Source organism: Phocoena phocoena, chromosome X (genome assembly GCF_963924675.1).
Source record: "Phocoena phocoena chromosome X, mPhoPho1.1, whole genome shotgun sequence".
NCBI classification, from domain to species: domain Eukaryota; kingdom Metazoa; phylum Chordata; class Mammalia; order Artiodactyla; family Phocoenidae; genus Phocoena; species Phocoena phocoena.
Window position 1 is genome coordinate 14,469,780 of NC_089240.1, and position 25,753 is coordinate 14,495,532.

The following is a 25,753-nucleotide window of genomic DNA, read 5'->3' on the forward strand; positions in this document are numbered from 1 at the left end:
CAGGCAGGAGTTCAAGTTCCTCACCTCCTCCCTCATCATTCTAGTTTTGATAGGACTGCATGTAGTGTGTCAATAATGTAATTATGGAAAGAGAAACTAACAAGCATCATGGTTTCCCCCGTGTATTTACAAAAGAAAACAGACACGTGTAAAGACTGGGAATTCCAGCTTTACTTACAATTGGTACAGAAGATAGATCCACTTAAGTGAAGAACCGAGGACTGCCTTTTATTTTTATTTTATATTGATAAGACACTGCTGCTAAACCAAAATGTGTCCAATTTAGTCAGCAGAGGAAAGTAGACAGTTACATGATGATTTTAAAAACACATCTCTAGGCTGTTGTTTCCAGAGAGAGAGAGAGGAGAGAGGAGGGGGGGGGAGGGAGGGAGGGAGAAAGAGGGGGCGGAGGGAGAGAGGGAGAGAGAGGGAGAGAGACAGAGAGGGAGAGAGACAGAGAGGGAGAGAGACAGAGAGGGAGAGAGACAGAGAGGGAGGGAGAGGGGGAGAGGGAGAGGGGGAGAGGAAGAGGGAGGGAGGGAGGGAGGGAGGGTGTGAGTGTGAGTGTGAGTGTGTGTGTGTGTGTGTGTGTGTGTGTGTGTGTGTGTGTGTGTAGGGCTTGGGCAGAGTGCAGAGTAGGTAGAGGGGAAAAAAACCCTCACAAAGACACTTTTAATGCAGAAATGGGTCAGGATATGTTAGCTGAACTAATTCAGGTTAACATCTTGGCTACGTACCTACTATGCAAAGATATCAGCTTCAGAGAGCCCGGAAAGAGACCAGCAAAGAGTAGTAACTAAAGGCTGTAAGTCCTTAAGGAGCCATTTCTGTGTGAGAGTGATTCTTTGATGTTATTTTTCTCTCCTCTTTCTTTTGATTTTCCTTCTTTGCTTGTTACTTTTGGCAGTGCAAGCTGTTGTGGAGAGCTGCATTTAGAAGTAAAGTTTAATGTACTGCAGCATAATTTAAATAAGAGCTGAATAAGGGCTCCCTTATATTTGTTCACAGGCTTAATCCAAACTCTTCCTTTAGTTCCAATCAATAAATATCACTGTGTTCCAAGCAAATGAAAATTTGTTTGCCATTTCTAGAGGCTAATGAGACCTATTTGTGGGTTGCAGGAGTTGGTTTTGACAGAGAGGCTAGTATACGCTGCTCTCTTGTTCATTCACAATCCGTACTACAGCGGAGACGAAAACTGAGAAGGAGGAAAACCATCTCGGGTATCCCCAGAAGAGTCCAACAAGAAATAGGTGTGGTATAAAACTATTAATGGTTAACATTCTGTCGGGTGCCGATTATAAGGAGACGAAATGGAAACTAGCCTTTAACCAGCTTCCTTAAAAATAGTCAACATTGTAACTCGTAGAGGTTTTGAAATGATGTGTACTTGTTTTGTGTTCAGTAAGCCAGGTGGTATTACGTTTTAAATCTCCATTCTTCCAGGCTGTGAAGGCTTGACCTTATGGATTTAGCCATATACATTCAGATTTTATGGCTGAAATATAATATTTTGCTATTTTTAAAAAGTATTATTAAGGCAGAAATTAAGTAAAAATTAACAAGATGCAATGAAAGATTCTTTTAGAGAAATATACATTTATCTGGAGAGAGATATACTTTTATGGCATTAATTATTTTAAAAGGTAAACTTTAAGCATACTCAATTAAATATTGACTATTCATAATATGATACCCTTGGTGACGTTTTTTCTATTTTTTTCTGTTCAATGTGTTTAAGATATCTCTTCCTATGGTTTTTTAAATTATTATTATGATAGCATCTCCTGTAATTAAGATTTTTACTTCATATAATGCATTCTATGATTTTTATTTCATTATGTTTATACTGAGAAATAAAAGTGTATAGTGGCCAAGAAAATAAGATGTATTTTGGTTAAAAAAAATAGTAGACACTTATTGGGGCAAAGTAATTTGATCGTGAAGAGAGAGAGAGTTCACAAAAGATCTAAGAGCTTATCTTCTCTTAGTATACATACAGAGAGAGAGAGAGAGAGAGAGAGAGAGAGTCAGAAAGGTAAAGGGACAGAGAGAGACCGCCCAAAGCATTTTAACTTGCTCCTAATTTTATATGCTGATTTTTTTTTTTTTTCTGTAAGAAAAAGCTCCAACATGCCGGCACCCAGAATTGTGGACATCTCTCAGAATGTCTGTTTCTCTGCTGACGTATGAAGTATCTCACTGTGCTTTCCATGTGCCCTAGATTCTGATGAATCGCCCGTGGCCAGGGAAAGGAGTGTGATTGTGCACACAAATCCAGATCCTTCCAACGCTGTCAACAGGAGGTCTGGAACCAGGGACTCGGAGTGCCAAACTGAGGATATTCTGATCGCTGCTCCATCCAGAAGGAGAATCAGAGCTCAGAGGGGCCAAAGCATTGCAGCTTCCCTTTCTCATTCTGCTGGCAACATTTCTGCATTGGCAGACAAAGGCGACACCACGTTTACTCCTGCAGTGAGCAGCCGCACAAGATCTCGGAGCCTTCCCAGGGAGGGCAATAGAGGTGGGGATGCTGAGCCCAAAGTTGGTGCTAAACCCTCAGCATATGAAGAGGGGGAGCCTTTCGTGGGAGACCAAGAAAGAACCCTTAACGATTGCAGCGAGGCCCCCAGCAGCCCGAGTGCACAGGGGCACCAGCCTGCTTTGAGCCTGGCCTGTTCTCAACATCTTCACAGCCCCCAGCACAAGTTAAGTGAGAGAGGGAGGTCACGTCTGCCCCGGATGGCTGCCGACTCCGGCAGCTGTGACATCTCCTCCAACTCGGACACCTTTGGGAGCCCCATCCACTGCATCTCCACGGCTGGCGTCCTCCTCAGCAGCCACATGGACCAGAAAGATGACCACCAGTCATCCAGTGGCAACTGGAGTGGGAGCAGCTCCACGTGCCCCTCACAGACCTCAGAGACGATCCCTCCTGCAGCTTCTCCTCCCCTCACTGGCTCTTCACACTGTGACTCGGAGTTGTCACTAAACACAGCCCCTCACGCTAATGAGGACGCCAGTGTCTTCGTGACAGAGCAGTACAACGACCACCTGGATAAAGTGAGGGGCCACCGAGCAAACTCCTTTACCTCCACTGTGGCAGATCTGTTGGATGACCCCAACAATAGCAACACGAGTGACAGCGAGTGGAATTACCTACACCACCATCACGATGCCTCCTGCCGCCAGGATTTTAGCCCTGAGCGCCCCAAGGCAGACAGCCTGGGCTGCCCAAGCTTCACGAGCATGGCCACTTATGACAGCTTTCTGGAAAAGTCTCCATCGGACAAAGCAGACACTAGCTCTCACTTTTCGGTGGACACAGAAGGATACTACACCTCCATGCACTTTGACTGTGGTCTCAAAGGTAGTAAGAGTTATGTCTGTCACTATGCAGCCCTGGGCCCAGAGAATGGCCAGGGTGTCGGGGTTCCTCCTACTCTTCCAGACTGTGCCTGGCAGGACTACTTAGACCACAGGAGACAGGGGAGACCAAGCATCTCTTTCAGGAAACCAAAGGCAAAGCCGACTCCACCTAAACGTAGCTCATCATTGAGGAAGTCTGACGGAAATGCAGACATTTCTGAGAAGAAAGAACCAAAGATAAGCAGTGGCCAGCTCCTGCCTCACAGTTCCAGGGAAATGAAGCTGCCTCTTGATTTCTCCAACACGCCTTCTCGAATGGAAAATGCCAATCTGCCCACCAAGCAGGAACCTTCTTGGATGAACCAGAGTGAACACGGCATTAAGGAAGCTCAGTTAGACACTCCAGATGTTCCACCATTCAAAGATGAAGGTGCTGAATCAACTCACTATGCAGACCTCTGGCTTCTAAATGACTTGAAAACAAATGATCCTTACAGATCTTTATCTAATTCAAGCACTGCTACGGGTACCACAGTTATCGAATGCATCAAATCTCCAGAGAGCTCTGAATCCCAAACATCCCAGTCAGAATCTAGAGCCACCACCCCCTCCCTTCCTTCTGTTGACAATGAGTTTAAACTGGCTTCACCAGAAAAGCTGGCTGGCTTGGCATCTCCATCAAGTGGCTACTCAAGCCAGTCTGAAACGCCAACGTCCTCTTTCCCTACAGCTTTCTTTTCTGGCCCATTGTCTCCTGGAGGTAGCAAAAGAAAACCAAAAGTCCCAGAAAGGAAATCCTCACTACAGCAGCCCTCTTTAAAAGATGGAGTTCTATCACTGGGTAAAGACCTTGAACTTCCAATTATACCTCCTACCCATCTTGACCTAAGTGCTCTTCATAATGTCTTAAATAAACCATTCCACCACCGTCACCCATTGCATGTTTTCAGTCATAATAAGCAAAATGCAGTAGGAGAAACACTGAGGTCAAATCCTCCACCGTCTCTTGCAATTACACCAACAGTCCTGAAATCTGTCAACCTTAGGTCCATCAGTAGGTCTGAAGAAGTTAAGCAAAAAGAAGGCAACAATACAGATCTCCCCTACTTAGAGGAAAGCACTCTCACCATGGCTGCCCTGTCTCCAGGTAAGATTAGGCCACATATGACTAAGAAATCACTATCACGTCAGTACTCCACTGAAGACACCATACTGTCCTTTTTAGACTCCTCTGCAGTTGAGATGGAATCAGATAAGCTACAATTAGAAAATAACCGTTCTTTCGATGTGAAGAATCATTGTGATCCAGAAATAGTAACCTCAGCTGGTACCAATCTTCTAGATTCAAGTGTCACAAAAGACCAAATACATATGGAGAGTGAGCCTATTCCAGAAAACACAGCAAGTGAAAGTTGTGACTTTCCCACAGAAGGATTTCAGAGGGTCTCTGCTGCTCGCCCAAACGATTTGGATGGCAAAATACTACAATGTAGAGCTGGGCCAGATGGAGCCCTAGCGCAGGTCCACAAGGTATCTTCTGTCGACCGGGAGGAAGCTGCATACCCTGTGTCTGTGGACGTGCTCACATCTCAGTCAGACTCACCAACTAGAGTCACAGACATAAGCAACCAACTTAAGCATCAACTTGGGATGAGCCGCCACCATGACAAAGTGCCTGGGAATATCAGCTATGAAGCAGAGGTGCCAACCGTAAATCCATGCCCTGAAAAATGTTCTGAGCAGGAAAATATTGCTTCAGGTATTTCAGCCAAAAGTGCCTCTGATAACAGCGGAGCAGCAGAGGAGACCCAAGGAAGTGTGGATGAGGTTTCACTGAAAGGTCAGTTGTTGACACCTTTGTCACAATGGGAAGGTGTCTCCTGGCACTTTCTGAAGTTTTTCTTTCTTACCTTCCCCATAATACAGTACAGCCCGGGGTACTGGTTTCCCTCCTTCTTTTCACTTATTAAAACAATTAAGATAAAAGCTTTTATCATGGAGGGACTAAGTGTGACAGACAGCTCCTTCATTTTAAAAATGGTGGTCAGGTAACTGTTGCTTAGTTGTTCCCTGAGTCAGTGAAGCCCAGCAGCGTGCTGGGTGACTTCTTCCTAAAGATGCTTTTGTTCTTAATTTAAGAATCGTCACCGAGTGATGACTCTGTGATTTCACCACTAAGTGAAGACTCTCAGGCTGAAGCAGAAAGTGTGTTTGTGTCTCCAAATAAACCTCGAACAACGGAGGATTTATTTGCAGTCATTCACAGGTGAGGCAACAATACCAAAGGTTTTGCTTCTTACGTGCTTCTCGTCAAATGCAAATATGGAAAAGCCCTGGGTACTTGTGATACATTCAGCAAAAAACATAAGCAAGCAAAGAAAAATTATTTTTCCAAATCAAATTGATAGACATATTCAAGTTGGGAAATATGTGGCCTTATATACAGTTAGGTAGACCTCAGTTGAGAGGCTTTCCTAAGAACTGCTGAGGGAAGCTGTTGTTTTTTTCCCTAGGAAAGACATTCTGAAACAAGTTTTTAATTTGAAAACAATTTGTGGTCAAGTAACTTAAGGGTGAAAGCTCAAACTCTAGTGTAATCTCTGACATTTAAACAATTCCTTAACCTAAAAACACACGCTCAAAGCTATAATCCTACACTAGCAGGGATAAATGTAAGGTGACTCACTAAACACAGCCCCAAGTTTGAGACAAAACAGTATATAAACCTGCCCATTTCATAGCTCACAACTAATCACTGCTCCCTTTCTTCCCTCTCTTCCTAAAACTTACATTTCTTTAATAACACTGCCCTTCTCTTAACTGTAATGCTCCATATCCCATGAATAGGGGATGTCCTCTAGGCTGCTTTTCCAGGATAGTGTTGCATCCATGCTGACCATTCATATTCTCTCATCTGACCCCTGGACCCCTGTGATCAAGGCCCCTATTTGCAAGAATACTCCTTACAACCTGTGATCGAAGAACGAAACAGGAACCAGCCCCTGGAAACTGAACCCATATCAGACTGAGCTATCCAGTCATAACATAGCTACTCCTTTCACAGCTGCCACTGCCTACTTCACTAGGCCTTGGTGACCTAGATGCGACTCCCAAGGGACAAAGCTTGGGGACTGTCCTGTCTACCTCATGAAGTTATACTCTTTGAAGCAAGCTCTTTACAAGCAGCTTACCACTGTTTTTCCCGGGATCCTACTTTTTAGGGGAACTTGTGTTTTCTGTTGATGTGGTTCTCTCATAAAGAAGGAACACTGCCCTACAACAACTTTTTTTTTAAACGAGCCAATCACAAACACATTCTGTGAAGACCTTGGCAGGCTCACCTCTCCACTTGGAGGGTGTAGAATCATTATTTTTCTTTGTCCCTGATTATATTCTCCTCACCCCCTTTTATCCCCAACCTCAGGACAAGTTATTAAATGCTGTGAAGTTAAAAAACCAAATGCTAGTGTCTTGAAGAGTGGACAGAATGTAAGGAGTAGAGTCAGAAAGACCTGGAATTGAATCCCAATGCTGCCACTTCCTGTCCAGTCTTGAGTCAGTTAAAACCTGTGTACCTATTTCCCTTGCTGTAACTGGGGCTACCTATAGCTCACATATTCAGTTTTGATGATAAAATATCACGTCTGTGTCTAGAATATGGTAGATGCTAAAAGCAGACATTAGTTTGAAATCCCTACCCTGTTAGAGTGCCAGACACTGGCATACACGAGATAGCAACCACGAAGCTTTCAGTGAACCATAGTCAGGCTGGGGTCCAGTTGCACAACTGACATTTTCTCTAACCTACAGGCTTTTAGGTTGGTGAGAAAGCGTGCTGCCAGTACGTAGCAATGAACTGAGTCATGCTGACTCAGTGACTAAGTACACGGAATTTATGCCTGTTTATTTATCAAAAGAAATAATATAATAATAACGATGGCTGGGTGCCCAGGTTTGGTAGACTTACAGAGTTTGGTAATCTTAGATTTCCATTTATGCAGAATTTGTTCGTCTATTCATCTATGTGCAGCACGGTGACAATGAAAGTTCCCTTCTCTTGAGAGTTCACAGTGCGCAGAGCTTTAAGAGCTCCAGAGGTGGTCTAGGTTTCCAGCTCCTCCAGAAAGTTGGCTTACTGATTAATACACTGTAGACAGATATTCCTGGGCAGCTACGGCAAATGGGATCTGCAGCCAAAATGGACTGACTTACTCAAGAAGTCATGTAAGAAATTTCTTTATATGGAGGAATTTTAAGAGTAGACAGAATAGTATAACTCACCGCTGCCTGCCCCCACCCCCAGCCAAACGCACCACAGACATATCCATCACCCAAGCCTATCAACCATCAGCCTGTGGCCAGTCCTGTCCCATCCACACCTCCTTCCACTTGGCTCTCCTGGTATTCACTGGAAGCCAATCCCAGACATCAGAGGATTTCATCCGTATTGCAGACAGGCTGAATAAAAGTGACAGTCCTTCACCACCTACACTCTAACCAAGAGTCAGAGAGCAGTATTTTCTTGTGCTCTTGTGAAACTCCCAGTAAGCCCTCCCCTAGAACCTCTAGCCTCCACATTAGTCATTATTTGAAATGGTCATTTCCAAAACCTAATTCATATCCACTGGTTACTGGAGAATTTCCCTCAGGCTCTGAGTGCTGCGAGGGCAAGCAACGTATCTTAATCCTCACCCCTACAGCCCTAATGCTTAGTATCCCATCAGACAGGGTACAACAAACTGCTCTTTAAGGAGATGGCTGAGTGTGACGTAACACTTTTAGTTTCATTGAAGTGTATGTGGACTGAGATTGTTCCTTTTCTTGAAAGGTCCAAGAGGAAAGTACTTGGAAGAAAAGATTCTGGGGACATGTCTGTTCGAAGTAAATCTAGAGCTTCCCTGGGCAGCAGTAGCAGCAACAGTGCTGGTTCTGTCACCTCAACCAACAGCAATGTGACCACCCCAAACAGCCAGAGGTCTCCTGGCCTCATCTACCGAAATGCCAAAAAGTCCAACACATCGAATGAAGAGTTTAAGCTATTACTCCTCAAGAAAGGCAGTCGCTCGGATTCCAGTTACCGTATGTCTGCTACTGAGATCCTGAAGAGTCCCATCCTGCCCAAACCTCCTGGGGAACTCACAGCCGAGTCCCCCCAAAGCACCCACGAGGCCCATCAGGGGGCACCGGGAACTGAAGCGCTGTCCCCCCTCTCTCCATGCTCCCCACGGGTTAATGCAGAAGGTTTCTCCTCAAAGAACTTTGCCACCCCAGCATCGGCAAGGGTTGGACGTTCCCGGGCTCCCCCTGCGGCCAGCAGCAGCCGCTACAGTGTCCGCTGCAGGCTGTACAACGCGCCCATGCAGGCCATCTCCGAAGGCGAGACAGAAAATTCCGATGGGAGCCCACATGATGACCGATCCTCCCAGAGCTCAACATAGGTGGTCCATGCCAGGCTGGCTGTCAAAGGCCAAAACCTTAGTCATATGAGGATGGAGGAGCAGAACGGAAGACTGGGGAGAAGTCAGCACATGGTGGGGTACCATCACGCTTACCAACAAGTTCCTAAATATTTGCTGGGGAAATGGAAGGTGGTTTGGCCTTTCTTGATTATTTTCCATATTTTTAAGTAGCTACGCTGTCTTTCTTATTTTTCTTTAGGGTAGTTTGATTTACCCAATCTCATTCCTTTTGGTAATAGAGAAGTTGAAAATGTCTGCTTTTCATGAAACCTAGAAAAAGTTTTCCCAGAGCTGCCTATTCAGAAAACAAAGCCCTCACTGTCATAATTCTTAAGAGGATGAAATACTCTGGAGGTTCGGTATATTTTTACATTAAAATGAACTAAAGCAAAATTTAGAAGAACTACACACATGTAAATACCGTATTTTTGATAAAAATGTGTAAATAGATTTATGGATGACGAGTGGACATGTGGCCAATTATCTACCACACCAACTGCTTATAGAACACAACAAATAAAGTGTAATAATTGTATTCTGTGAATACCATTTTCGTATCAAATACCATATTTAAATGTCCACCAATATGATTTCTGAGTGGTAAACCTCAAAATATGAATTTTAAACTGGTGAAATAAAGGAAATCTTGAGGTCATATAGTGAAATGTGATTAATTTAAAATAATGAATCCACACTTAACCATTTTTGTGACAAACTGCAGCACCAAACAAACTACTGGTAACACGTGGCTGTGATTTGCCATGTGGTAATTCGGACAGAATGAAAAGCATGCTTTCGATTTAAAAAAAAAAAAAAATCAGTGAGAGAAATCATCATTCTCAACATAAAGCCCTGAACAACAGCACTTGACAGTGTCCTTTAAACTTCAATTTTTCAGTGGATTGCTTTAAAGAGAATGAGTAGGGAAAACAGTAGTTAATTTTAGGTTATGTTTTATATTACACTACTGGGGACATAAACAGTCCTAATCTGAGGACTAGAATCTTTAAACTCCTTAAACAGTTGAGCAATTAGCTCCAGGTTCTTTAACAAACGAAAATAAAACATAAGCACGCCACAGAGCTGTGGATTTATCAGTAAGTACCTGCAGTGAGTTTTCAGTGAAGCTTTCTCTCTGTGCTGATGAGATTCATGCTACCTAAAAATTAACAGAAATGACACTGTGAACAACGTAGTTGGGAAATAGGTATGTGTATATGCATTATTTAAATTCACTGTTAAAATGGGAATGGGGAGCAGCTCTGGTTCACAATGCTACATATAACTGAGTTTTTGTCTGATTTTACTCTATCTGCTTGATGGCAAAAGGGGAGGGTGGTGGGTGGGAAAGGAAATGTCAGGGCAAGTGCTCTGATAAAATGAAGGCAGGGAAACAAGCTGAATTACTTGAATTTTCTTGTCTTAAAACTGAAAAATAAATGTAGTTACAAGTTGAAATCTGCAAATGGGTTTTACACCTGTGATTTTGACATGAACTGATACTGTATGAAATGATATGTCGGAAATATAAGCAGCTATGTACTTGGAATGTTTTGAATGGGAGAAGGTAGAAAGTAGAGAACTAAGAAGGAATACGGCCTATATAAAAGAATAGAATGTGATTAGAGTGATAGAACATACCAGAGTTACCAAGAAGTTGATAAACAGCTGGCTTTAAGCTTATGCAAGTGGTATTTGGGAAAGTAGGACGTGTGAAAGGGGGTTTGTGGTTTTGGTTTAGTTCATGCAAAATGAAGGAGAAAGCCCGGTCTAAGAAGATGCTATCTTTCAATAGAAACACTTTTTAAGATGTTACAGAGTGAGAATTACAGAATCTGATTGCTGTTGGGTTTTTGTTTGTTTCTTTGGAAAGAAAAAAAAAATGTCTGGTTTATTCTATTTGTTTTCACTATCAAATTGTGTTTCTTAATTTCTTGTCATCCTCGTATGTAAAATGGGTGCTGGGGGTGGCGGGGTAGAGGAGGGAGAATGTGTGTGTGTGTGTGTGTGTGTGTTTGTGTGTGTGTGTGCGCGCACGCACGCGTGTGCTTGTGCAGGGATAGATAAGCTACCTGGTAAAGCGTACATATGAACATTTACGAAGTGTTATACCTTTTACTAAAAGAAAAATGTTTGGGGGTTTGAAAAAAATGGACCATCATTTCTCATTGGAACCCATTAGTTAAGAAAACCAGCATGGTTTGACACCACATGGGAACGTGAATAACTTTTTCTCATACTTTGAAAAGTATACTTGGCAAACTTTTAAAAGTAAGGTTTTTAGACAAATGCAATAAAAAAAAGTCATTTCCAGTCACAATAGGTGATTTTTTGTAATTCTCATAAAAGCAGCTCGTTTGCAGTACGGCTTTTGTGTAGTTAGGGGTTTTTTAAGCGTAAAGAAAGGTATGTAGGCTTTAAAAGTGATTCTAAATCTTGAACAGAAAACACACAAATTGGCTTTAACAAATATGTCACCTTATTATTGACATTAATTTAAGTAATGGTACTATATATATTTTAAAATACATATTGACTTGAACTGTGAGGCAATAAGATACCTTCTATATGTAATGATCACAGAACTAACCCTTAGAATATAGTTTTACTTATTTTGTTTACTCTAAAAATTTATAGCAGAGTTTCTCTATTTTATATTTCATAGATTTAAAAAAAAAACCCAGATAAAGATGGATTTAAAATTCACTGTGCAAAAGAGTATTGAGTAACAAACTGAGTTAAAAAAAAAAAAAAGGCAAGAAATTCCTTAGTAATTCTACATGGCTTTATCACGTAGCACGTAAGACCAAGATTTAGAGGGTTGTCTTCAACATCACTGCCGTCTTAAAGCAGGGTACACACATTAGGTATTGTGAACAACATCAACCCAAACTTTTCTTCTGTTGTTTGCACTGATGCTAATTTTTTCTTCCTTTGTGTTTATACAACATGCCTATGTTGTGTGGGGGAAATTTTTTTTCCTGATTTTTTGATTTTTTTTGGCTAAGTAGAGGACATGGACCAGTTGCAGCAAACAAAACACACTGTTTGCTCTTGCCAAAGTTCAGTGAGTACATTTGCTGCAGTGGTGGCAGACTGAAAGAACTAGATCATGACAAAGATTTACAACTATGAGGAAGGTTACAGTGTAACTCTTTTGGTACTAGAACCAGTTCATGCTGGCCGAAAGACAATGGTTTATGGACTTGCCTCCATTTTGTATTTTTGTAATATCTGTAAATATGAACTTTTTAAATCGTTGCAAAAATGGTTTCTTTTGTAAGATGTTTTCAACGTTTACATTCAATTCAAGCCTTTGTATATTTTAGAGCTGTGCAACACTTTAAGTCTTGTATTTATTTTTAGTAAAAATGGTGACAGTTTCATTGTGAACCCCTCTCAAAAAAAATGTACCAGAAAAGTTTGATTACCTAGAAAGTGTGTATAGAAACTGCAAATAAACGTGACTGCAATTAAACAACTGGCTGCTCTCTTCATTGCTATGTAATTGCACTCCTGGGGTTTAACAAGCGGCAAGTGTTTCATAGGGGTCTGGACATATGGGAGGGGAACTGCTATGGCAAAAGTATGAGCAAAATAATAACGATAATAACGAATACTCTCTCTGTAACCGGCTCCGATCTTGCTTTGTATTTGAGAGAAGAAAGAATACATTTCCAGTGTCCAGTATACTTTCCTGTACCTCTCCAGGCCAGAAAAATATTTATGGCTTTACTTTAAAGTTACCTGCTTTGCTTCTGATAATTACTCAGACTGTGCCTCCTTCCTCAGATGAACAACCTCGATGTGCCACTAAGTAATGTCATGTACCCTTTATTACGCAAACTTATGTGCCAGATACTGTTCTAAGTGCTTTGCCGACTCTAACTCAGGAAGCATCCCCCCACGTTGTGCCCATTTTACAGATGGGGAAACTGAAGCACAGAGCCATTTACCTGAGTTGCCCAAAGCCACAGAGCGCTTAACTGTTGGGGCTGGGGTACAAACCCAGCAAATCTGGCTCCAAGGTCTGTGTTACCTCACCCTGTGGAGAGATAACAACTTTTTAAAATAACTTTTCCCAGTATGTACCAAACCACAATTGCTAAAGCCCCGCTCCCGCTCCCTCCCCCTTCGAACTCCAGCACTGACGTGCACGCCTAGGATTGAGTCAATGTCGACGTCTGGGGTGCGTCACAGAGGGACGGGGAAGGAGGAGGAAAAGGGGGGAATTACATTAAAAAAAAAAAAAGCTTCAAAGAACTAACCGGGAGTGGGGAGGCCACGCACCTAAACGCCTCACCCCCCAGAGCCGCCTCCTTAAACCCGCTCCAACACAGAAAAAGTCGCGCGCGCCGGCGCTGCTGCACAACCGCACTAAACCCCTCTCAGCCTTAGAGGCTCGTGTTTTCAGTCTAGCACAGGGCTCCGATCCCACCAGCCCCAGCGAACAACGCCGATCTACAGGGGCTCAGAGGCCGGAAGTGCGGCCGCCCCGAGGGAACCAAAGCCTCTCCCCTTGGCAGTCGATTCTAGCGACGCCCGCTCCCCTGCAACGGCTCAGAGGTCCGCTGGATTGGTCGGCTGACGGCCCAGGCGTGTCTTGTAGCGGCCGCTGATTGGTCAGCGACCGGCTGCGCGCGTGGGAACCTAAGTATTCGGGTGCTCACAGGTACGAGCGTTGCGCCTCAGCTTCCGTGGGGCTCGCGGCCGGCGCGTCACGTGGGCGGGCCGTACTTCCGGCGCGAGGAACGTTTGAGGCGTTGATAACCGTTACAGCGGTTGCCGCCCGGGCAGAGGCGCCGTCCGTTGCTACCTGCGTCCGGCGCCCTCCGGAGGCCGATTTGGCGGGCTCTGCGCCAGCAAAGGCCTGTCAGGTGACACTTTTAATTCCCTTTGAACTTTCTTGTCTTAGATGTGCGCCTGAAGCAGGTGAGGAGGGATTCTACTTCACGGCTGTGGCGCTCCGAAGCGGGGTGGCGGGGGAGGAGGGTTTGCCTGAGGGAAGAGAAAGGGTTTGCCTTTTCGGAAAGACCGAGTCTACTCTGGAGTTTCAGCCGCGCTGCAGTTGGGGTGGCTTGGGGATGATTCGGAGTGGTTCCCACCGCCCCTCCCGGGATGCCAGCGCGTAGGCGCTTGAGATGTGGCCCCTTATTGAGTGGTTTGTGCTGACTTTCCGAGAGCCGATCCTTTTTCGTCCTTTCTCTTCCTTGGTGGGTGAGGGGGCGACGAACGACCAAGGCTCTCAGACTTGTTAGAATTTTGAGTTTGGAAAATCTATTAACCAGCGAGTTGGTTCGTTGTAACATTTTTTGAGGCGCAAACGTTGATTCTGAGGCTTGGATGGTAACCGCGATTGATCAGGCAGTGCAGCCTCAGTTGTAAATACGTACGCGAGGCTAAACAAAGTAAAGATGTGGATTGAGCACGGTAGTTTGATATCTTCGTCTCTTGGGGATCGCTGCCCCCCCTTTACCCGGCTCTCCCTGAAGTCGAACTGCTCTAGAGTTTTAAACTGGCTTAATGTTCACAAATCGTGATTTAACGAGCAACTTTTCTGCACGGTGTTTTATAAAGCACGGCATGGGCTCGATTCCCTGATGGGTGATGGGGATGCAGTTTGGACGGCATTATCCCCCCCCGCGCCCCCGCCCCAGGTCTGGCCGACTCCGTAGCCGCTGAAGTTTGATACGGCTGCTTTTGAGAGTCCTGACAGGATTTTTAGAAAGTGATCAGTGTATTGACACGATCTTGTTTTAAAAAAAAAAAAAATGTGGAGGGCTCTGGCTACTGCAATCTGCCCTGTTTTGCCGAGTAGTGGTTCTTGCCGAGTTTTAGCAGCATTGTAATTAAGCCATTAGGGAACTGTCTGTCAGAGTCTCTAATAATGGTTGGCAAACTTTGTCTATAAAAGGCCAGCTAGTAAGTATCTTAGGCTTAGAGCAAAGGGACAAGTGATAAGAGGTGACCTCTGAGCAGTGTGGAGGCACCTGACTGTAAAGACCTTGTAGGCCACGGTAGGAGTTCTGGATTTTATTTTGTTCTTTGTCGAAAAGGGATTCCAGGTGATTTTAATAATGAAGAAGTAAAGCGCATAGGCTCTGGAGTCGTACTGCACTACTTACTATGAGACCTGGGTAGGTTACTTGAAGTCTCTTTGCCTCAGTTTTCTCTTAAGGAAAATGGGGATGATAATAGAGCCTGCCCTGTAGGGTTGGCAGGAATGCTAAATGAATTAACATACATCACATGCTTAGAACATTGCCTGACACAGAGTAAGCAGTAAAATCTGTCAGATGCTATTATCTGTACTTTGTGGCATAGTTCAAATTTAAAGAAAAATTATATATTTAAATCTCTAAAACAAAGTTGTTAGAAATACAGTCAGAGTATAAGAAATGGTCCCTAGAGTTGGGAAACTTTAACTCACTATTCTCTTTCTGTGTGAGTTCAGGTAGAGGTGGGAGCCTGCTCTGCAGTGTTCTTTGTAAGAGCAAGACTTGAGGAGTGACTTTTGAATATCCATGACTTGGGACTAGTTAAATAAATCATGGCCTATGTGCAAGATAGGAAACGAAGAAGTTGAAGGTGACTATGGTATATCTAAAGTTATTAATTTAGAAAGACTTCTTTTACTTTTGCCTCTTTTTGAGCTCATACACTGTATTCTTTTCTGGGTCTGGCTTTTACTCAAGGTTGTAGTTTTGAGATTCCTGAGATGGGTCCTCCTCGCTGTGTGTAGCAATAATTGGTTTATTCTCATAGCTGTGTAGTCTTCCTTTGTATGAAAACACCAGTTTAAGTATCCATAACTTGTATTAGTTGTATAATCAGAAAAAATAAACATAGTCTAAAAAAGTAAAATTTGGTTCAAGTTACAGCTCAAATTGGAGGTATTTAATAACTTGAATTTATTCCACATTATTAGACTGCATTTGTCTAACTTGAGAGTTACTTTTCCCTTCATTCCGCCTCATTCCTGCCCTGGCTCAGGATGGATAAAGGGAACCTAGCTCTCTCATTAACGCCCCTCCCAGTACTGTGATGCCAGCGTTCAAATCTACTACGAGATATGATATGACAGCATTGCACTCAACGTCTTCCTGGTGGCAGAGATGAATGACTCAGAACCATAACCAAGCCTACATAATTCTAGAAGAGTTTTTGGCTTATTTTGCACATACAGTCCTTTAGGTTTAATATAAAATTTAACTATTTATTTTATAATATAAAATTTAAGCACTGAAATGACCTTAGACGTAATCTCACCCAGTTTTCACCGAGCAGGGGAGGAGGCGATGTCTTTAGTGGTCTTTCCAGGCCGCACCGTGGTGGGCGGCCCCAAGCCACAAGAGACTCCTGACTCACATTTGGAGGCCCGCAGTCTCCCTGAGTAAAAAGCTTCTGAGCTCCTTGACAAAAGCAGTTAGGACTCATATGCTCTGTTGTTCATTTGTCTCCAGCACTTACTCTGTAGCCTTTAGGTTGTGGAGCATCCGCTTCACAATTTGGAAATGTGTTCGATCTGGATTCTTATTCCTACGCGTGGGCAATAAAACCCTTCACTTTTTAAAGGTTTATTCTAAATCACTAATGGAAGAATTCTCATTTTGTCGCTCTCTAAACTTCAGCCAGGACTCCAATTCAACTTGAGTTGGTATTCTGAGAACATATCCATGTTAAGTTTATTAAGGCGATAAGTGGGTGAAGTAACTTTTTTATGCGTTGCTTTTCAGGAATTGAAGATTTACCAGTCCTACATGGCCAAGGAGTTTCGCAAATAACCCGCCAGCAAGTTTAAAAATAATTAGGCCCAACTCAGAGAAAGCGGAGTTGCTCTGGTTGCACAAAAAAGATGTCTAGCTGCTCCAGTGAAGTCGATGTGGTTTGTATTTCAAATTGAAAATCTGTCTTTGTTCTTTTCATTGTGTTCTATTTTTTTTCTAAGTTGAATTGAATTTTGTACAGTGAAATGCAGAGGTTGTAAATACACAGTTCATGAGTTTTGGACACTGATGTATAAAGCTGCTATGAACATTTGTGTGCAAGTTTTTAAATTTTAACTACCTACCAAGAGTCCTTTTTTTTCCTGACTCTTTTCACATAATTATGTGAAAGCACTTTGCAAAGCATACCTATACAAAGCATACCTACCTATACAAAGGTAACATGGTATATTTTTATAAGTATTAATATGTAGCCCAATTCCACATTATTTTGTCTTTTGAAACAGACATACATACTTCTATGTAGGCTTAAAATTATTCCTATAGTTCATAATCCACTCTTAGAATAAAGAGTTATTAAGTGAAATGTAATGGCTGTTTACTGTCTATTTACTTACTTATGCACTGTCTTATTCCCCCCAAAATGTTTTAGGTGATTTAGAGATTAATTTATCAAGAAACATAGGTGTGGGGAATTCCCTGGTGGTTCAGTGCTTCGGACTCCAACCTTCTATCCCTGGTGGAGGAACTAAGATCCCACAAGCCTCCAAGTACAGGGGAAAAAAAAAAAAAAAAAAGATAGTTGCTTAAGTGTTTCCTATTTTGTCCACAGAGTGGTACTGTTGGGCTATTTAAAAATCAAAAGCCATGAACAGGATTCTTTGTAGTTAGAAATACTTGCTTTTACAGCAGTTCTGCTGCCAGATTACTAGAAAAATAGTCTTTCTACCCTGAGGTACACAAGAGGAAAACGATGTCTTAAGTGTGGTTCAGTTAATGAGAAAACAGTTTTGCAAGGACATCTTTTCCTATAGTCATAGTATTTACAAAGGTCCCTTGATAGCACAAATTGGCTTTTGGAGCTTCTCGAAAGTGAAATTGAAGTCCTCAGTTTTTAAGTTCTATCGTCTTTCCTTTTAATTTATTAATAAATTTTCCTTAGATAAGAACACGAATCTCTACTTATGATGATGGTAACACTGTTCTTTATGCATATGAACCAAATACTGCATATTTCAATAATGTAAGTAATGTTAATTGCCATTTGCCAAATATATTAACACTTAACCACTTTAAAAAAAAATTCTTCATAGACTTACTGTAAACTCACTCAAGAAAATATTAGTCTCTCCTGAATTTGTCTGATTCCTTTCATTAGACAATGAGCAATTAACCATTTCACTTCCCTCTTTTCCTTGTAGAAAATTCACAGCAGTTTTTACTCATTTTTTTCAGTGCAAAATTCTAAACCTCCGTCCTTCTGATATAATAAATTCTTTGCTTAATCCCTTTCTTAATTAGCAGTGATCATCTTCATTCTCATAATAACATGAGTTTTTTTATTTTGTCTCTGCTTTAGATTAATATTTCTGAAACTCTCTGAAAAACTAGTGAAAAATAAAAGCAAGTTAAATAAATAGTGTTTTTTCCCCACTTACTTGTTCAGTTTGACTTTCATAGAAGTGAAGTATTAACTACTCAATTTTTAAAATATCAGCAGGGAAGTGTCGTGTCTAACACATCCTGCAACGAAGAGCAACAAAAAACAATTCTGAATGTCCTTACTCACTGCCAGGTACAAAAAGTTCTATCTCTCAAATGTAGTTTTCTAAAATATTAAGCTTAAATTCTCTTTATATCATATAAAGAGGTGGACAATTGAAATTTTGCTGTATCAAATTGCTTATGATTATCGCTCTCATTGTGATGATTTTTTTAAACAATTTCTAGTTAGAATAGCATCTTCAGGTGAAAGTTTTGAAATAGCAATATGGAGGTTTCATAGCCTTTTGTAAAAGCCCTTAACTGATGAAATGTATAATAGTTATGTCTCCTTCATCTAAATTGCTCAATACTGAATTAATTTCCCCTACAAAATCTTTAAAGGAAGTTGGCTGATTTGGATAAAACTTAGTATGTGCCTAAATGCATGTCAAGATATCTCAATTGAAACAAAATGGCAGCCCACCATTTTTTAAACAGTTTATCTTCCAGTTTTGAGGGGATTTTGTAAAAATTGACGTGTTGGTGGAGATTGATAGAAGTATGTAATTATCAAGGATTTTGTGAGCGGCATACCCTAGAAGCAATGAACATTTATAAACAAATACATGTTTCTTAACATATAAAAAAGTTTCTTGAATACAATGAACATACTTTGAAAAGTAAAAAATGTTTATGGGAGTCTTTATCATTATAGAGAACAGCAGTGGAATACTTAAAGGGAACGTGTCTTGTCTTCCGGGGAAGGATGTACAGAGAGTGGGAATGCAGGGACGACGTAGGGAGTTCTGATTTTTGAGCAGTGCTCTCCCCTGCTTGCTTTACATCAGCTTCCACGATGAACTGGGTTGACACTGCTCTGCCAGGGCCTTCTGAGCGATTGTGCAAGATGTGTTGGGATAGAGTATCTCCGCTAAGACATGCCCAGGTTCCAAAGTCACAGCTAAGGGATGCTCTCCATTTCTCCTAATGTGCTAGCTCCCTCCTTTCTTCGGCGCCTTCCCTTACCAATCTAGACCACACGGTGCAGCACCTCCATCTGTTCTTTTTTAATCCTCGCCCAGCACCCCCTTTAGTAAAACCCCAGCCCTGTCCAGGCTGGGAAGCAGAGGGGAGGACCTCCACTGGGGACTGGTGATCCTCAGACAACCCCGATCCTGTTCTCTTATTTCGTGGAGAAAATGGAGGGTGTGGAGCAGAAATCCCCTCCAAGTCCTGATTCCTCTCCCCACAGCCCTCACACTTGCCTGGATCCATCTCTGACGACCTCCTTCCTGACCACTGGAGTGGGAAAAGTGTTTCCTCTGTAAGGCTAACACCTCTGCTGGTTTCTGCAACTGACCCTCTTTCCCTGTGCTCAGACACCTCCCTTCATCCCTCTGTCTCTTGTGTCTTCAGCCTCTGTCTCCATCACTCTCAGCGTAGTCATTCTCCCACAGGTTTAAAAAAACCACTTCTTTTTGCCTCCCATCCCTCTATAGCTGTCATCCTCTCTCTCTCCTTCCCATCATAACCCAGCTCTTTGATCGTCATTTATGTTCACTTTCTAAACATTTGACTTCCTGTTTTCTGTTTGGGTGTTTTTAATTTCTGTTTTAATATTTTTTATTGAAGTATAGCTGATTTGTAATATTGTGTTAGTTCCGGGTGTAGAGCATAGTAATTCGGGGGTTTTGCTGATTATATTCCATTATAGGTTGTTATAAGATTTGGGGTATAATTCCCTGTGCTCTACAGTAAATCCTTGTTTATCGTTTTATGTATAGTAGTTTATGTCAGTTAATCCCATACTCCTAATTTGTTGGGTATTTTAGAATATACTGTTCCTTCTGCCCTGTATGCTCCTCTGTACATCTCTACCTAGTGAACACCTTCTCATCTTTTCATTCTCAGCGCAGATACCTCCTTCTTCGAGAATCCTGCCACGACTGTCAGGCTGGATTAGGTCTTGCTCTTCTGTGCACGCTTAGCCTCTTGTTCTTATCTGTAGCGTGGCAATGATACTACTACTAGATGATTGAGCACCATCAGACCAGTCATCATGGACTATTATTATTATGTTGGTATTAATACTGTAGCACGTTGTCTTGTCCTCAGCAGAACGGAGAGAGGATTTCATCCCGATTCTATTTATAAGGAAATTGAACAACAGAGAAGTTAAGTAACTTGAACCCAACTGTGTTCCCCTAGAGCCTGTGCTAGTTATTCAGGGCTGAGAGCCAGTGGGTCTCATGCTTCATCGTGCATCAGAATCACCTAGAGGGCTTGTGAAAACACAGATCACTGCCCTCGATCTCAGAGTTCCCAGTTCAGTAGATCTGAGGTGGGAGATTTTTCATTTCCAACAAGCTCGTAGATGGTGTTGATGCTGCTGGTCCACGGAGCACACTGAAATCCGCTGCTCCAGGCGGCCGATCACTTGCTCTGTTGACCTTGTCTCTTTACTTGTCTCTCTCCAGCTAAAATGGGAGTTCCTTAGGGTAGGAGCTGGTTTTTTCTTCCTTTGTCTTTATCTTTTTTTTTTCTTTTTAATGTCCACATTCCCAGCATCTAGCAAAGTAGTTCTCACAGGTGGTAGGCCTTCAATAAATGTTTCTTTGAACGAATGATGTAATTAATGGTTCTGGCCTTTTAAGTGTATTTTTGCCCGAATGAAATTTCTGTGTATTTCAAGAATTCTCCGGTTTTATCAGTCACATGCTTGATTGGCATACAGGGGTCGCGTACTCAAAGGTTTTGTAAGGTTAATTGTTAATTGCAAGACTTTAAAGTACTCTGAAGCCAAAGGTCACATCTGTTGTATTTGGCTCACTGTTCTTTCCAGAGTGGACCCCTCACTGCCTATTAGGTTATACCATCACTATATGGAAAGAGGCTCTTTGGCCTTTTAGCAGGTTTGAAAATTTCTTTCCTAAAGTAGCACCTTCCTTGATGTAAAATGACTCCATCATAAATGTGATGGCTTATAGGAATTGCGGTACATTTACTTCCCAGTATTCAAGCTTCGTAAAATGCCTGTGTGACATGGAGTAGTTGAGTGGGAGGTTGGCGCGCCTTATCTCAGCCAGCTCGGCTCTGGGTCCCCAACAGCCAGGCATCAAGTGGGAAACAAGAGATTTCTGACGGCTTGAAAACTTTCAGACTTTGACTTTGGCTTAATGGTATTTTTTATGTTCCTTTCCTTTTGAAGTAGAAACCACTAATAGTCTGTATTATAATAGGTCATCTATGATGCTATTCAAAAACTGGATAAGAAGTTTGATGTTATGCATGCAAAGGTTACAAAAATCAACCGTCTTCGTGTGAAGTCATGGTTGCAAAGTCGTGTAAGTGTTATAAAAATATTTTCAAAACTAAACTAATAAACCTCTGGTTTCTAAAGATGCCAGTCAGAAGTGAGAGAGAACTAATAACTGTGAGATAAGCAAGGCTGATCTATACTTGCTGTAGCAGCAGATGGGAGACTAAACCTCTGCCGGAAGAATGCTGAAGTTTACGTTTGAGAAATGTACGACAATGGGTATTTTTATGTTTGTAACCGTAATACATAAAGTGCAATTAAAATGTAGGGTTGAAGAGGAAATCATGTAATCAAAATAGAGCATTTATCTTTAATAATATAAAGCAATCTTCCATGGAAAGTAATTATGGATGTATTTACTATTTATTTCCTTTTTCTTTCACTCACTCACAGTTGGTTTATGCTGGGTTTGTGTCATTTCAGAAGCCACTTGGATATACATTTAAAGATTATAATTACCTGCTTTCTAAAAAGATCAGATACCAGAAAATGAGGAAGAAGCGGTGTCTCTCTGCATCGCCTTGCCCTAAAAGTTATAGCCCCACTATTCCAGTACAAAGGCCGGAAAATGATTCCCAGAGCAACCCTCTAGAAGCACCTTTTGAGTCCCGGATGCCTCTGGATCTGGAGCAATGCCTTAGCCTGAGCCCGACGGTCCCCTCCACCTACCGCAGGCATTCCTACCAGGAGTACTACTCGCCCGAGGACCCCACGCAGGGCTCCTCCAGTCCAGAGGCCCACAACACCTGCAGTCTTTTCTTAGACACCCAGTCCACTGCAGTCGAGCCTGCAACCGTGCTGACCCAGAGTGAACGCAGTCCAGCACATAGCCCTGACATGATGACCTACCCAGCTTTACTGGAAAACAATAGATTCAGCCAGGCTGGCTCACCTCTCTACGTCCCGACCAGCTTCGGTGAGTGTGAACTGACACATGTTACAAGTAGCATTATTTACCCTATATCCCTCAACACCCTTGATGCAAGCTTGTGGAAGCTGTTTGTTTCCCATCTTGAGGGCTAGCTTGGGGCAGCACTCTGAACGATGACTAAGACTTCTTGAGTGTCTGTGATGTGCCTGCACTGTGCCAGTCAACGGACAGGCCTCTTCTCCACTAATACTCATAATGATCCCATTGTGAGTTTTTTATCTTCTGTTTTTCTTTACCCTTTCCCTGTGTAAATAATTAAAATGCTCCTAAAATGGCCAGAGCCCAGATGACAGGAGAGAAAAGGTACACTTTAGGCTAATTCACAGGAACAAAGGTCAAATTTGTGTTGACGGTCCGGCGAATTACAAAAGCCGCTTCCGTCACCACACGCTAACTTTAGGGAGTCGAGCACTCTGGCTGAGTAAATGAGTACCTGTCTGGACACAAAGAAGTTTCAGTACAACGTAGTGAATGGCACACCTAAAACGTTTTGAGGTATGAGCACCTAAATTGTTTCATGCCTCACGTTATTTCTTTTTAAAACATAAACCTTCAACCAAAATATCTATGACCATGCAGTAAAACTTGAAAGAGGTATTCAGTGTAATGTTAAAGTTACTTCTGACCTAGCTGAGCAGAAGTCTTGTTGTTTTCAAAATTCAGATACACCTCTAAGCCTTGAGAGACGTTAATTTTAAAGCCATGGAAGAGATTCAGTAAAGAACTGATTTGGTTCTCAAAGATAATGGGGGTTATTGAAATTCACTGATTAAAGTGAATAATTTAAGCAATTATAAAACTAAATTCTGGGGATTTCCATTGCAATTAGCTAGTAAAATAAACCTCATCTGGAGAGACCAAGAGGACAGAGATTAAGCATTTCAAAGAATTTCTCTCAAAGTAAGAGAGCAATAGGTTATCTTAGATTAACCTAATTTAACCCAAGTAACAGATCTTTTGCTGTATTTTGCCTGTGGACCAAGAGGCCTCAGATTGCTCAGTCTGTTTTATGATCTTTGAAGCTTTAAGGTGTCTTCCGAAGCTGCTTTTGTTGTTTGGGGGAGGTCAGGTGGGACATTCTTGAGTAGCCATCCTCAGGTCATCTTTGTCTAGGCTTTCCCTGGATTTTACCTTGGAGTCCTGGGTCCATGCCGGGGTACTTCACACAAGGTTCCAGGAATGAGACAATTACTCCCTACCTAACATCTCTTCTTTCAGGATAATGATCAGGTCAAGTATGATTTGTCTTTTTTCCCCCCGTTGAAGCTCCAAGTTCACCAGTTGGAAGTGACCCGGGTGTCCTCAAACAGAGCCTCCCTGATGACCCTTCAACCTGGTCTGTGGATGAAGTGATCCTGTTTCTGAAATACCTAGATCCTCAGTTATCAAGCGCCCTCGCCGACCTCTTCATGAAACATGTAATGTATCTTTTGATCCGGTTTTCCTGCCGTAATGACTTTGAATGACCTCTGTGCAGGCCCTTCAGTTGGATACTGATTAGTGTGGATGGTGGGGGAACCCTATCAACTGATTATTCCATATGCGAGAAAGTTTACTTTGCCCAAAGTTAAAGCCTTAAAGGGTGGAGGCTGGATCTGTGCTTTAAATGGGTACCCGGGTACCTAAAATACTACAAGTCTTCAAGTTCTCAAGAGAAGATGATTCGGCATGGCCACCCTCAGGTTTCTTCTCCTTTCTAACAACAGCTACAAGGATCCTCCTCCCCACCTGCTCCCTGCTCGGCCCGAGGACCGTGAGTAGGAGGGGTGACCACAGCTGTGACAGGGTGTCCTCCTTGTTATGACGCCCGATGAATCCAGCAACTGATTCCATTTGGCTCAGTTCTGTTGACCTTATATGGTTATTGATGATTTGGAATGCTGATACCCTTATGCCATTTACAAAGTAACATCATGGACTAAATTTTAAATTCTAATTTCTTTAATTTCTAGTTTTACTTAGTAGAAAATGTATAGATGGTACCTGACCAAGGCAGTACTGTGAGGGATTTCAGGTCCCTTCAGCCAGTGATATATGATTCAGTACAGTTTTATTTTTAAACCAGAACTTGTGAAAACCAAATAATATGCTTCAGCAGCATCATTTGGTCAATTAATTCTTTTTTACATTTGGAGGATACCTTGTGACTATCAAGTAATGTTTTTTATAGGGTTTCCTAATGAATACAATTAGTGCCCACATATCTGATGTACCCTTTTCAACATGGTAAGAAAATCAGCAATTAGTTTTTAGCATCTAATTAGCTTCCGACAACTGATTCGCTTTCAGTGTTAAGACAGCACTGTATAGCACACTTATAGCTGACATACTCATGTTCCCAGCCCTTCTAAGAAAGGTAATGACCATCTGAAATTCATTTTTACCATTCATAGTTTTTACTTTTTGTCACAGCTATGCAGTATTTTGTTCAACACACGATATTTAAAATTAGGTAGTTTGATGCTTAGGACGTTTTTAAGATATTAGGTTAAATTTCCTTTTTCTTAAAATTTGAAGCAAATTTACAGATGATTAAGTGATGCTTCACGGTTTCCATCAAGCAGTTGCGCATTCAGAGAGTATACATCTGGAATGAGCTGCCCTCTAACTGGTGTTACATGTTCTTACATAGAAAGGAAGAACCATTCTGACAAAATATGACAGCTTTATTAATTATTTTAATTTCCTTCTCTCTGTAGGACATTGATGGGAAAGCTCTGCTACTGCTCAAGAACGACATGATGATGAAGTACATGGGGCTCAAGCTGGGGACAGCTCTGAAGCTGTGCCACTACATTGAAATGCTTAAAGACAGACAGATACCTCAACAATTTAAAAAGTGTGTAGATTAGACTGGACTTAATTCTGGCGAGACCAATGCCACCTTTTCTCTCTGCCCTTAGAAGTTTTTGTTGTGTAGAAGGTTCCTCTAAAATACGGTGTATCCAAAATCACAGAACCCTGGGACAGTCCAGTCTACTCCTTTAGAAGCCATTTAACATGCTAGCACTAGCATAGTCAAACTGGTGGTTTGTTCTTTTCATTATTTTCCTTGCATAGTTTACAGATAGCTAGTTACACTTCATGCAGGAAAACAGAGAAACACCTTTGATTTTGGTTAATGTTTATATGTAAAACCAAAACAGCCAAATCCCAAAGGGGAAAGTAGTCAGGGAGGGATTGACGGGTTCTCTAATGAAAAAAAATCATAAGGTAGATAGTCATTTTATGCAAGAGATATTAC

At 42.1% G+C, this 25,753-nt stretch overlaps 2 protein-coding genes across 3 annotated transcripts in view; both read left to right on the forward strand.

Annotated features, from left to right (window-relative positions):
- NHS (NHS actin remodeling regulator) overlaps positions 1–8,880 on the forward strand; it is a 343,808-nt gene extending 334,928 nt beyond the window's left edge. The window contains exons 5-8 of one of the 2 annotated variants that reach the window (XM_065900995.1): positions 1,122–1,253; positions 2,225–5,209; positions 5,509–5,635; positions 8,198–8,880. In XM_065900995.1, the coding sequence (XP_065757067.1) occupies positions 1,122–1,253; positions 2,225–5,209; positions 5,509–5,635; positions 8,198–8,807 (3,854 nt within the window). In that variant the 3' untranslated portion in view covers positions 8,808–8,880. The remainder of the gene's footprint in view (positions 1–1,121; positions 1,254–2,224; positions 5,210–5,508; positions 5,636–8,197) is intronic. The other variant, XM_065900994.1, reaches the window with a different exon arrangement.
- Positions 8,881–16,683: 7,803 nt separating this feature from the next.
- On the forward strand, positions 16,684–25,361 carry SCML1 (Scm polycomb group protein like 1). Its single transcript, XM_065901062.1, has 6 exons — positions 16,684–16,713; positions 18,273–18,350; positions 21,499–21,603; positions 22,002–22,494; positions 23,776–23,927; positions 25,209–25,361. Exons 1-6 carry the CDS (start codon positions 16,684–16,686, stop codon positions 25,359–25,361), a joined length of 1,011 nt encoding a protein of 336 aa, XP_065757134.1.
- The last annotated feature ends 392 nt before the right edge of the window (positions 25,362–25,753 follow it).

What these genes read in the sequence shown, in the direction of transcription:
- SCML1 (XM_065901062.1), top strand. Translation starts at nt 16,684, where the DNA reads ATGTCTAGCTGCTCCAGTGAAGTCGATGTG. An exon ending in ATGTCCTTACTCACTGCCAG is followed by an intron (nt 18,351 to 21,498) that starts GTACAAAAAGTT and finishes GTATTATAATAG; the next exon opens with GTCATCTATGATGCTATTCA. An exon ending in AGTCATGGTTGCAAAGTCGT is followed by an intron (nt 21,604 to 22,001) that starts GTAAGTGTTATA and finishes GTGTCATTTCAG; the next exon opens with AAGCCACTTGGATATACATT.